This window comes from Cannabis sativa, chromosome 7 (assembly GCF_029168945.1).
Source record: "Cannabis sativa cultivar Pink pepper isolate KNU-18-1 chromosome 7, ASM2916894v1, whole genome shotgun sequence".
Taxonomy (NCBI): Eukaryota; Viridiplantae; Streptophyta; class Magnoliopsida; order Rosales; family Cannabaceae; genus Cannabis; species Cannabis sativa.
Window position 1 is genome coordinate 24,724,772 of NC_083607.1, and position 13,048 is coordinate 24,737,819.

Below are 13,048 nucleotides of genomic sequence, written 5' to 3' on the forward strand. Positions count from 1 at the left end.
GGTGGCGATACTCCTTAACATGAGTTTGCCTATTATAAGGGACCACCCCATCATTGGAAGGGTGGGCCCGAAATCCGTAAAAACCGTCTTTAAATTTGTCCCCCTTCTTGGGGACAGAAACAAGTTCGTAAAAATACAAAATCTCCGCCGGACTAGGAGAGCCCCATCTCCGGGCGGAGTAAAAAATAAATAAGCCTGAGAGCAGGCAGTATGCTTGTGGAATTAGTTGGTATGGCGCAAGGCCGACAAAAACTAAAAAATTAATAAAGTAGTCTTGGAGAGGAAGCATGGCCCCGGCCATCAGGTGCGTCTGGCTCCAAGCCCCGAAGCCGCCATAATTATGGTTGGGCGTCTCTGCATCTCGGGGCGGCCGGTGATACGTCCCGGATGTTGAGGGTTTGATGCCAGCCACCTCAACGATGTTCTCCAGCTGATGGGGGTAGGTAAGGGTGGAATGAAGCTCAGCCGCCTCCCATCCTGTGGCCCGAGACTTATACCCCTCCTGGGCAACGGGACCCAGTGAGAGGTCTTCAAGGGTAGCCAGACGCTTACCGCTCTTCTTCGACGACTTTGAACCGGACGCAGACATGTTTTGATTCTGAAAAAAGAGTTAGGCCCCATACCAAACCCTAAACCAAGAAAAAGGGAATGGGGGTCCCCTAACCGCTGGAAAGAGGCCCCCTCCGGACGTCTGTCAACCAGAAAACCCTAGAAGGATTTCTTGGACAAATGTCGGGTGCAAAGAACTCACAGAAGACAATATTGAGCTTAAAAGAAAAAGAAAGGGCAGAGAATCGAGAAAAACAAAGTCTTCTCGATGCCCTAGAAGGCCTGTACACAAAGAGTGTATGGTCCTTTGTAAAAATAACAACAAATACGTGACAAGAGTAACCCTAACACCAGAAATGGTGAATCTAGACCTGTTACGTGAAAAACCCAAAAGAATACATTCCCAGAAACTTCAAATACCAAACCCAGAAAAACAACAAACAGATAAGTAAAGCATGCCATGTACACAAACAGTAAAGCAAGAGATGCGAGAAACTTACAGTGAAGTGTTGAAGTTGGGGGTTATGTTGTCGATCAAACAAAGGAAAGGTAGATTGACAGTGGTGAATGAAGGTTAACTGGGAAATTTGTAAAGTGTTCGAGGGTGTTCTCTTGGTCTGAGGATTTTTTCTCTGGGAAACTCGAGAAAAGTTGGCAAGAAATGGGAAGTAACCGAAATGAAGGAAAGGTGGTGGCTTTTATAGGCAAAAATGCATGAGGAACAGGTACTATCACCTACCAATCGAACGGTTGGGGAGACGCACGATTCGAATTCTCAAAGATCAACAGTTGGATTGATTCGTAATTAAGGCGGTGGAAACGTTTGAGTATCCGTCTAACACCATTAATTCGCCGTATCAATCAATGGACGTGAAACGAATCGACCTCTGCAAAAAGTGAATCGCTGCATATCATTAAATACACCCTCACGCGCTCAAAGCTCATGCCAGGAAACCGAGTAGTCCACCGGAGGCACTTGAGCAAGCCTTGTTTTATTTTTCAAATAAACAAGGCTTGGGGGGTAAATGTTGCCCCTGATTTTGCCCAATATACGTGGACCAACCGGACAAGGACACGTGGATCAAACAACTTAACGTTTAAATTATTTGCTAAGTCTTTATGTAAATAAGGCAGCATCCGGGACATGCCTCCCGGAGAAGACATAGGGAGCCCCATACGCTCCCGGAAGCCCAAGTAATATTAAGGCGTCTCTGCGAGGTGTCAGGCTTCCCCTGAGCAATCAAGTCGCATTTAATGCCGCATGGGAGGAAACGTGTTGGAACTTCTACACGCAATAAAGTCTGACGGCACAACCCCCAACCTGCAGCTACAAAGTAATGATCATTTAAGCCTATCGACGGCTACACTGTGAAGAGTCACATCAATCAAAAGACAATAAGGACATTCCACATAAAAGCCCTACAGCACCTAGGGATTTGACCATGCATTACTCATGGTATATTCATTGGGAATGCCCAACTTTATGGATACTTACAGATGTATTTGTACAATAATTCTGGGAATCACCCCACCAAAAACACTATAAATACCCCCTCAAAGCTCATTAATGGGGGTCGAGAATCTTGAGTTGCATAAGAGCAAGAAGAGTAAATACTCACCAAGAACATTCTCTGTATTTATAAGAGTGAAACACTCACCAAATACATTCTCTTAATTAAATACATCCATAAATAATATTGACTCGTGGACTAAGGCTCATTAACACCCCAACCACGTAAAAATCCTTCTCTAATTTTCTTACAGCTCTCTAATCGTATAACATTTTATTGGTTGCCGAAAACCTCGCTCAACAAGTTTTTATCGGCATTATAGGTAACCAAAAGGTTACTTTTGAAAACACAGGAAATTTTTTTTTAAAAAAAAAAATTAAATTTGGAATTATTTTCGTTTTAGACATATTAGTTTGGAATTGAGGTATTTTTTGATGATGTGTCAAGGTATTATTGTAATTGAAATTTATTAAGAGATTTTCGTGATTAATTTGTATTTTAAGTATATAATTCAAAAAATCCCATTTTTTTTTGAAGTGTTAATAATAGACAATACAATACGCTGTGATGTGTTATTTCACATGTCAAAAAGTTTTAATCTATGTATTCACATAAACTCATCCCTAATTACTCTATTATCCATATTGACTATTAAAAAAATTATAAATTTCTTGTGGCAAACCCCATTAAAATATTACTATAGTGGACACATTTAATCTATATGATTTTTGTTTTGTATTCATTCTCTTAAAATATTTTAAACTACCATTTGATTTATATATTGGAAACAATTTCTAAAATTCCAGTTTCAAGCTTTCTTCTTGGAGCTAGGAACCACATATTCAAACGCTTTAAAAATATATGATGACTATTAAATCTTTCCTCCCAATGAAATATATATAAACTCAAATTTAATTGTGGTAATCACAATAATAGCAAATAAAAATAAAAATAAACAAAGAGAATAAAGCTTACACAAGATTTTTTGGCGAAGATAAATTCCAAAAAACTTTTTTCGCAGCTCTTCAAAGATTTAGTGAATTTAAATTTTCAAAACTATATTAATTAATTTGGTGTGCATAATTTGACTTCTTAATATTCAATTGATTTTCTTGAAATTTCTTAGCTTCAACATCATCCGCATCTGCATTTAGTTTTTTCATTTCTGTTCGTTTTAATAATAATTTTAATAATTGCTCATTATGAGTACTTTGTGTTTGGAGGCTTTCTAGATTTTTTGTAAATGAGTCTAATCTCTCAACTATATAATTAAATTTGGCCTCTATTAAAATAAAAAATATTATCAAATAAACTTACACACATCTAAGACTCATATATGCATCTCTATATATAATTTTTTTTTTTAAAAAAAAACACAAAATACTTAATTTTGATTCTATTATATTAAATATATTAATTATTGCTGATTTTATCTTTCTAAGAGTAGGATTGACATCAATTAGATTATTTATGATCTTTATTCTTTGAATATAAATTATTTTAAATTTTTTTATATTATTTGTGGATTGTTAGAATTTGGAGAATAAGATGAATGAGGTTTTATCTCAATATTAATTGGCAGTGGAAGGAATAGCCTTTTCATCTTATATATCACAATTTATTTCCACACATTAGCAATGTGAGACTAACTCTATATGAATTTGATATCAAAAGTGTATTGATATTTTAATTTTTTTTTTTAATATAATGCAAATAGGATGTAATTGATGATGAATATTATTATTACTATTATATATGCATATAATACGATGTGATAATCAATTTGTGTAGAATAAATAAATTTCATAGCAATTTTCTAAAAATGATAAAAAAGACACTACAATATTCAATAATTAATTTTAGAATTATTTATGGATTAGAAAGAAAATAAAGAATTATTATTGGAATCAAATATATAATTCAATAAAAATCATTATTTATATAAGTTACATATTTATTTGTATTTTTTAAAAGAATAAATTATTTATTGTATTTAATATTTTTATTCATAATATTAACTATTAGATCAACATCCAAAGATTCTAAACAAATCAATACAAATAATAATTAATTTTAATCACTACTATACAACAACCCTATATACCCATATATAAAATATATACTTTAGGACTCATTTTCATTCTACTTGATATGTTATATGGTTGCGTTTGGCATCAAACTAATATGCATATATTTATCTCGAGCTTGCAGCCTAATTCAACCGTCTCAACTAATCCATTATTTTATTTGTAATAATAATTAAATATATAGTAATATGATGAAATCCCAGCTTTGAATAAACAAAAGTAAAAAATGTTGGTTTATATGATCTCTTGCTAGCTAGATAGATAGAGTTGGTAATTTCTTTTATATCTCACTAGATCATCATATGCCCCGGCCAGAAAGAGTGGCAAGAAACACAAGCTTGCTGTTTCTGATTCTCCTGATCATTATTATCCCTTGTGTGAGCGAAACGACAATGGCGGCGATGGGCATGATGATCAGGAATCCGAAAACGACAGCGTTGGGCGTGAGTACTGGTTTTGAGTGTGAGCACTGTGAGCCAATGTATGGGTTCTTGCCTTGTACGAGTAGTTTGTGGGAGATGCTTTTCATGATAATCGTGTATGAGGTTTTGCTGTCGTTAGGAGAGCAGTATATTACGGCTGGTTCCAACCTTTTCTTTGAGACCTTCGGAACTGGTTTTTTTGGAGCAACTATATTCCACTTGCTCGGCACTGTCCCACAAGTTGCCTTGATTCTTAGTAAGCTTTCTCTCCTTCTTCTACTTCTTTTTTTTTCAATCTTCTCAATTAATCACATACATATTAATATAATGCATATAATTGTGATCATAGACGAGTTCATTAGTTTACTTAATTATCAATTTATTAATTATATATATATATTTGTTCTTGTTGTATATGGATAAAAAAAACCAATAATTTTTGCTATATATATTGAATAATTAACACTAGTTTCATATGCATGCTAGATAGTTTGAATATTAGATAAATTCCATTCCTTTCGACTAGCAAATAGCAACGTTAAAATTTATTAATTTCTGAATTATTACACATTCTTTTTATATTATTGGGACCTTTAGTACTTTTCGAAATAATCATCAACGCTAGCTACAACTTAACTACTTGACATTTGAAAATGTATTTAATTAGTACGCATAATATAGTTCATAATTGATTAATTTGGTCATAAAATGAAATTATTAGAGTATTGTATTTTCTTATTGTCACTAGTGGACATGATTCCGTAAATATATTACCTGTCAATGTTAGTTGGCACCGTTATTTTTAATAGGAAAAAAATTTGGAATAATATATATATTTAAACTAAGAATAAAATTAATTTTTTCAAAGCATGAATAATATTAAATTTAAATGAAGAAGAAAAGAAGAAAACTACACAAGTACACAATCACAAACTACAGCGCTCAAAGGAGTTACAAATTTACAGTCGTCAACTGTACGACCAATAATTTATCACCGACGTTACTAGTGAACTTGTGTCACTATGTGACTTGAACATAATCTTTTCAGTACTTACCAACCATCAATCATTTAGGGGGTGTTTGACACGACATTTGAGGTGTTCAAAATAATTTGATTATAATGAATATTATGAAAGAAAATATGATTGTAGGAAAATATATAAATTGTGTTTGGCGGTAATATGTAATCATATTCCTGTTAATTAAATTACACTGTTTGATTATGTATAGGAATCTTATATATTATTTTAAAAAATTAAAATAAAAATATTTTTTATTATATCTATCTTATGTTAATTATACATAAAATTAAAATAATTATTCATTAAAGAAATATATTTATTAATTAGTAAATATTAAATTTTACTGTATTTTTATTAATTAAAATAAACATTTCTATATATTTTATCACTATGTTAGTTATCTTTGTTCGTTATGTCATTTATATACACCATCCGCATAAAATTTATGTATAATGAATATATATTTGTTATTGCTAATAATGTAAAAATAACTCGATTAAAAAAAACCGATCCCACAGACTAAATATATATATCATAATATTTTGTTTATAATAAATGATAATATTATTGGTATTTAAATTTATTTATTAATTAAAAAATGCTATTCAAATTATGAAATTAATATAATGAAAGGTAATAATTCAATATCCTACCATTTTTAAGGTATCAATATTACACTCCTCAAAGTAGTTATATGACTAAGGGAATAACATTCCAAGGCTAACCCCTCAATACAAACAAGGGAATGTTTCACATTATCATTCCCTTGTTAGTATTAACCCATTCTAAACAGTCCCTTAAAGAAATATTGTTTTGTTTAGAGAAAATATAAATTTCATATCTAAATATTCCCAACAATATACACCACAAAATCTTCAAAATAATTGTTTTTAGCCTTATCATCATGACAAACCCTAACACATGAATCAAATGATTGTATGACATATATAGAAGTTCATAGTAACGTCATAATATACTACTAGAAAATTGGTTCTATTAGACAATTTGGATAAAATAGGTGACAATGAAAAATGTCGCGAATTTTTTTTGTAATTGTGCAAAACCATTGCCAATACTGAGCAGTATAAGAAACTGTTTGAAATAGTTGCCTATACTCTTTAGAAAAGTGCAGATCTTAAATCATATCTCACCGTCGGAACTAAATCTACACCACCAAAATAAATTCTCACCATATTTCAATTCAATATAGTAAATATATATTTTCATTACAAATATATTAACTTTTGCACCCATCCAATGACATTGAAGGCAAATCTCGATAATTATTCTCCGAAGTACTGAACTATGTCGTGTTGGGTTTTGTGCCCTAAATGAAACCCCTTACAATCTGATTAGTTATCAATTTAGAATTTTGAAGTGGTTTATGTTAACATGTATTTTTCATGTTTATGGTTTAATATATATATTTAATATATGCACAAAATTAGTTAAGTCCAGAACATATATTTATTCACAATTACAGTATTGTCAACACAGTGGAATGTGATTGTGATTATATGATTCAAAAGACTAAGTCCATGTTCATTAGTGTTTTGAATTTACACTGATGTGATAATCGGCGATGAAGTATACTTACACTTGGAGTAAGTGTTATGTTCTTTCCAGGACATTGGTAAAGTATACTAGTTTTGAATGTATGAAGTATACATTAGACTGGATCGATATTGAACTTAGACAAGATATTATAAACTTACCGTTATATCTTTCCAAGTCAATATAAGTAGTTGATCTTAGATTAAAAGAATCTAAATCCTGATATGTTTAGGCTCAATCTCAGGAGTGCTCTTCATGTTCTTTGATTTATTAGTTAAGCCTTTTGGGTCAGGGTGATACGTATATTTTGGGAACATGATACTATGACTAAGTGGGAGCGCTGAACATAAATATGGAATCTATAACTTCTACTGGTGTATAGAAGTCAAGTGATGATTCCCTTCGAGCTTAGCTAAATAAAAGTAAATGGATGAGCTCTTGTTTTAGTGACTATATCTTAGATCACTAAAACATCATTTACAGGTAGCTAAGTGTTTTAAGGGGCAAAATACATTGAGGGGTGAAAACGGTAAATTTATCCCATCTCGATGTAAATCATCAATATAGATGATCTTTGATCACATTAAGATTATAACAATGGTTAAATGAGATAGCATATCTATATCGTGGAACATATAGAGTGCTCTATATAAGTCTGAGAGTGCAATTCCAAGTTCTAAGAGTGGATTCAACAAGGAATTAATAAGTTAGGGATTTACTTGGTAAATTCGGTTCAACTTATTGGAAGCTTAGCAATATATATCCATGGTTCCCATTCTAGTTGAGACCATACTGTTTGTAAGACTCAATAATTGATTTATGAGTTATCAATTATAATTCTAAAAGTTAGACTATCTCTAATTTGTGAATTCTCACTAAGTAGGGATAAAATTGTAAAGAAAAGGGATTCTAGGTTTATTTATTAATTAAGAGACTCTATATGTCTAATTAATAATTATATTAAATGACAATATTATTTAATAATCTATTTTAGTTATTAAATAATTAGTTTTGACATTTAAATGGTTAGAATTGGAAAAATGGCATTTTTGAAAAAATAGAAATAAAATTGTGGAAAACTACAAAATCTAAGTGAGGCCCAGTCACACCATGGCCGGCCACTTGATTATTATTTCCCAATTATTATTTTCATTTTAATGCCAAAATAATTACTAACCTAAACCTAGCAGTTATCTATAAGTGGAAAGTGGTGGATCACACCAAATAAGACAGTTAATCAATTACACAGTAATTAAGAAAACTGTTTAATTTGGAAAGTTCAACTCTCCTTTTCTCTATATATAGCAGCCCTCCTCTCTTCCTCTTGCATGCTTCACCATACACGAAATACACAGTGTAAGAGAGAGAGAATTTTGAAATCCCTAGTGAGAGAGAAGTGCCCACACACAGCAAACAGTACCTCAATCATAGATTGGAAGACTGTGAAGGATCAGATCCAACTGAAGGACATTCCGGCTCAGATCTTGATTATACTCTGCAACAGAAAGGAATCAAGGGGTAGAGATCTGAGTGGAAGGAGACATATTATTCCGCTGCACCCACTGTAAGGTTTCTTAACTTTATATGTGTTTTATTTATTATCGTTTTAGAAGTTCATATTTAGGTCGTTAAATCAACATACTTGTGAGTAGATCTAAGATCCTGGTAAAATAAATTCCAACATGTCGTTCCTCTGTGATGGATTTTCAAGAGATTAGCGGGATTCTCATAACAAAAAAACTAATACAAAATGAAATATTTCAACACTATTACAAATCTGGGCAAAACCATTGCCAATACTGAGCAGTGTAGGCATCTGTTTGAAATAGTCGCCTATACCCTTTAAAAAAGTACAGATCTTGAATCATATCTCACCACCAAAACTAGATCCACACCACCAAATTAAATCTCACCACATTTCAGTTCAATATAGTAGATATATATTCATTACAAATATATTAACTTTTGCACTAATCCAATGACATTGAAGGCCTCTCTCTCTGCGCTCTCTGCAACTCACCTCTGAGTTGGTGCCATGTCAAAAACGAGGGCAAGGAATGTGGGGAAATCGAAAAATTTCAGCTAAGAAAATCAAAATGAAGGGACCATCGTCGACTGCGGATGCTAAGAAAATGAAAGCCATGGAGGAGATTCTTAGAGTTGAGCTCATGGAACTCACAGACAAAGATGAAGGGGAAGGAAATCAGGATCCATTACGTGATCTTTTCCAGCTTCCTTTAACACCTAAGTCTTCCTTGAGATCGATCCTATAGCAAGAGGAGATAGTTGCTGATTTTGGACACTTTCTTACTGCAAAAAAATTCTATCTCGATTGGGAAGAAGACTACACCTCCAATACTTAGATCAGGGAACGTCATTAGAAATCTGGAAGGCTCGTTTTCTACCCAGAAGACAGAAAAGAAAGTGCGAATCAGATAAGAGGATATAGAAGAGGAGATTGCTTACTGGAAGTCATCTATTGTCTGTGTTGGAATATGGTTTACCAGGATCTAGATTTCCTACCACGTATGTTATTTAACATCCTAAATATGAATCTCTAAAATAATGTAAATAAACACATATAAAGTTACAGAAACCTTACAGTGGGTGCAACGTAATAATAATGTCTCCTTCACTTAGATCTCTAACCTTTGTATCCTGTCTGTAGCAAAGTATCACCAAGATCTGAGTCCGAATCTCCTTCTCTTGAAACTGGATTCTTCACAGCCTTACACGCTCCGATTCAGTAGCACTTGATGTGTGTGGGCACTTACTCTATCACTATAGGGTATGAAAATATGAAGAGAGAAAGAGAGAGAGGTGGTTCGAAAATAGAGAGGTGATGGCTCAGGAAAATTTGACTGACGGCTTAAATTTCATCATCTTTTAATGTGAGGCATCACTATCTATTTATGGGTAACCACCTAGGTTTAGGTTAGAATTATTAGGCATTAAAATATTGAAAAAATTAAATGGTAAATTTCTTATAAGTGGCCGACCATAGGATGTGGGCCCCACTTTGGAATTTTTCCATTTTTTAACAATTTTTCCTTATTTTCTCAAAAATCTCATTTTTTCCAATTTAACAACTTAAATGCCAAAACTATTTATTTAATAATTAAAAATAATTATCAAATAAAATTGCCATTTAATATATTTATTAATTAGACTTAATAAAGTCTCTTAATTACTAAATAAGCCCTAGAATCTCTTTTATTCACAATTAAGCCCTTGCTTAGTGAAAATTCATAAACTAGACATAGTCTAATTTTAGAATTATAATTGATTAATTAAAATCAATTAACTGAGTCTTACAAGCAGTATAGTCTCAACTAGTATGGGGACCATGGGCCTATACAACTGAGCTTCCAATAAGTAGATTTAGAATTTACCAAGTAAATTCCCTAACTTAAGATATTCAAACTCAACTAAACCTTGATAATTAATTAATAACAAAAGTTACCTTAGGTGTTAAAATTAGGTATTTAGGCCAAGAAAGGAACATGTTTGCTACTTCCTTAACATATCTGCACCCCCCAATTAAGATTGAGATTTCAACATCCTCTTGCAGCATTTTTGAAATGAGAATCTGGGCATGTGAATCATCGTAAGGCAAAATGTGAACTGTGATCTGACCCTCATGCTCTTATAGATATGATAGGGCCACTATGTTGTCGATATTGTTTGAGCAGAGAAATATTATTCGATTAGCTGCCCACTGTTCAGCGAAATTGTACATGACATGTGGCTCATATAGGGGAACAAACTCCTGAGCATAACTTTGTGGACCCTCATCCTCCTAAGCATGTTATTGTGGAACATACGCCTGATTAGCATCTATCGTTCTTCTTCATCCTCATCCTACTCTTGTTCGGTAACATTTTTTTTTTTTTTTTTTCGAGGGATTTGATTTTTGCTTTTAGTTTCTTAATCTCTTTCTATTTCTGAGCCACAATATCAGAAAACTTCGCTTTTCTTCTTGCCAAATAGTTTAGACGCCTTGGCAAGGAACCTGCAAATTAATAAATAAAGTTAGCTATAATTTATTTTGTTTAACTAATGAAATAACATTTTTCAAGTACTAGCATACCAGCTGCCCTGACACATCCAAGATGCTCTGGTGTCTAGAGCGCCTATGTCAGAATGTCATTTTGGCCATGAACCTAAACTTCTACCTGACTAACTTGCTCCTCTAGTTGAGTGTAGTGCACGTATTCAAGCAATTAGTATATGATTTATATATATATATATATTAATTCATTATTACTTAATCAACAATTAATATATACTCACTATCTTATTGGCAATTTTCTGATCGTAATCAGTGACAAGTTTTGGTTTTTGGTCTGAGATTTGATCCAAACACGGTGGCTGGGTGGGAGATCTTGAATCTCAAGGTCCTTTTTCTATATTGTTTTACAAAAATTAAATGAGTACTACTATATTTTGATACAAATTGCTAGAAATTCATTATATTAATTACTTACCAAATCTTTTCTTATGTTCACCGTTTTGAGGTTGCACAATATTTTGACTACATGTTCATGTAGTGCATCTAATTTATCTATTGCTAATTCCTCCCTGCAAAACTTATTAAAGAAAATGTAAACATGTGTCAAACACTCTTAAATATTTTTTGGCAAGACTGATCTAATGGCGATCAGAAGCAGATGTTGCATTAAGGCATGGCAATCATGCGATTTCATACCCATTGGTTTCAATTCATCCTTATTTACTAAGTTTTTAATGTTAGACGAGTATCCGTCAGGTACTTTCATACTTCAAAATGATTTGCAAACTATTTGTTTTTCCCTTTTGGACGAAGTGGAACAAGCAGGAGGCAAATATAATCGTTCACCTTATCCGATTTTGATTCTGTTTCAATTATTCATCTAGTTTCGACTATTAATCTATTTTCTCACAATAACTAAGAGCCATGAAGTCAAAAAATTTAAATTCACAACTTCACATTTCCCATTTCCAACATGGGAAACTCACTCAGAAATGAAGAGTTTTGAGTGTCTCATTTCTGCATAACAACAACATCTCTCAGAACTGGTGACCACCTTCTCCAGAATACAAAAATAGACTAAGTGATGTTAAAATATCACTTAAGCTTTAAAAAGTACATCCCTGGGACATTTCCCAACATCTAGGATGACGTTAAATGTCAACCAGGGTGCTGGGATGTCAACCTGTGTGGTGGATATTAACCTGGGTCCTAGGTCATGAATTGCCTTCAATAAAATGACTATAACTCACTCAATATTAATCCAATTGACACGATTCAACTTGTCTTTCAAAGATATTTCAATGGTTTATCAAGTCATGTCTCACACTTCAATTGCAATTCTTAAGTTATAAACTCCAAATTTAATCCCCAAGAGAGTTACAAAAAAATAAGCTCCAGCTTACCTGGAGCGGGCCCTACCGTCGCAACTCGGGCTCTGAAAATTGACGATCAACCTCAGAATTTAATTTACATCTGAGATCATCATCTATGGTCAAAAATAGACAACTTGCATTTTTTTTTTCCTATTTTCAAGGGCCTCTATCTATAAAAGGAGAGCTCCCTTAGTTCATTTTTCATATTAAGAAAACTACCCACTAGGTCAGAGCATCTCACTCTAGTTTCTCTCTCTTGAAACTAGAGCTTAAGCACTTAGCCTCATTCTGTTATTACTGTCCCCTAAGAAATAAAAACTCAAAGTAGACGCAGCTCCATTACAATCAACACGTGGGGAGTGAACTACTATAAATTGTGTGTGTCTCTCTAAAATTTACTTAAACTCATTATTCATCTCCCCAATCTAGCGAGCTGGTGTTGGTCAGTTTTCAGCGTCAATACATAGTTGTTGTAATTTTCATAAAATAGGATGTGTTCATTAATATTTTCAAAAGAA

General features: G+C 32.9%; 1 protein-coding gene across 1 annotated transcript in view; it reads left to right on the forward strand.

Moving 5' to 3' along the window:
* Window positions 1-4,359: 4,359 nt before the first annotated feature.
* LOC115697093 (sodium/calcium exchanger NCL1) overlaps window positions 4,360-13,048 on the forward strand; it is a 30,186-nt gene continuing 21,497 nt past the window's right edge. The window contains exon 1 of the mRNA XM_030624000.2: window positions 4,360-4,825. Coding sequence (XP_030479860.1) covers window positions 4,450-4,825 — 376 coding nt within the window. The 5' untranslated portion in view covers window positions 4,360-4,449. The remainder of the gene's footprint in view (window positions 4,826-13,048) is intronic.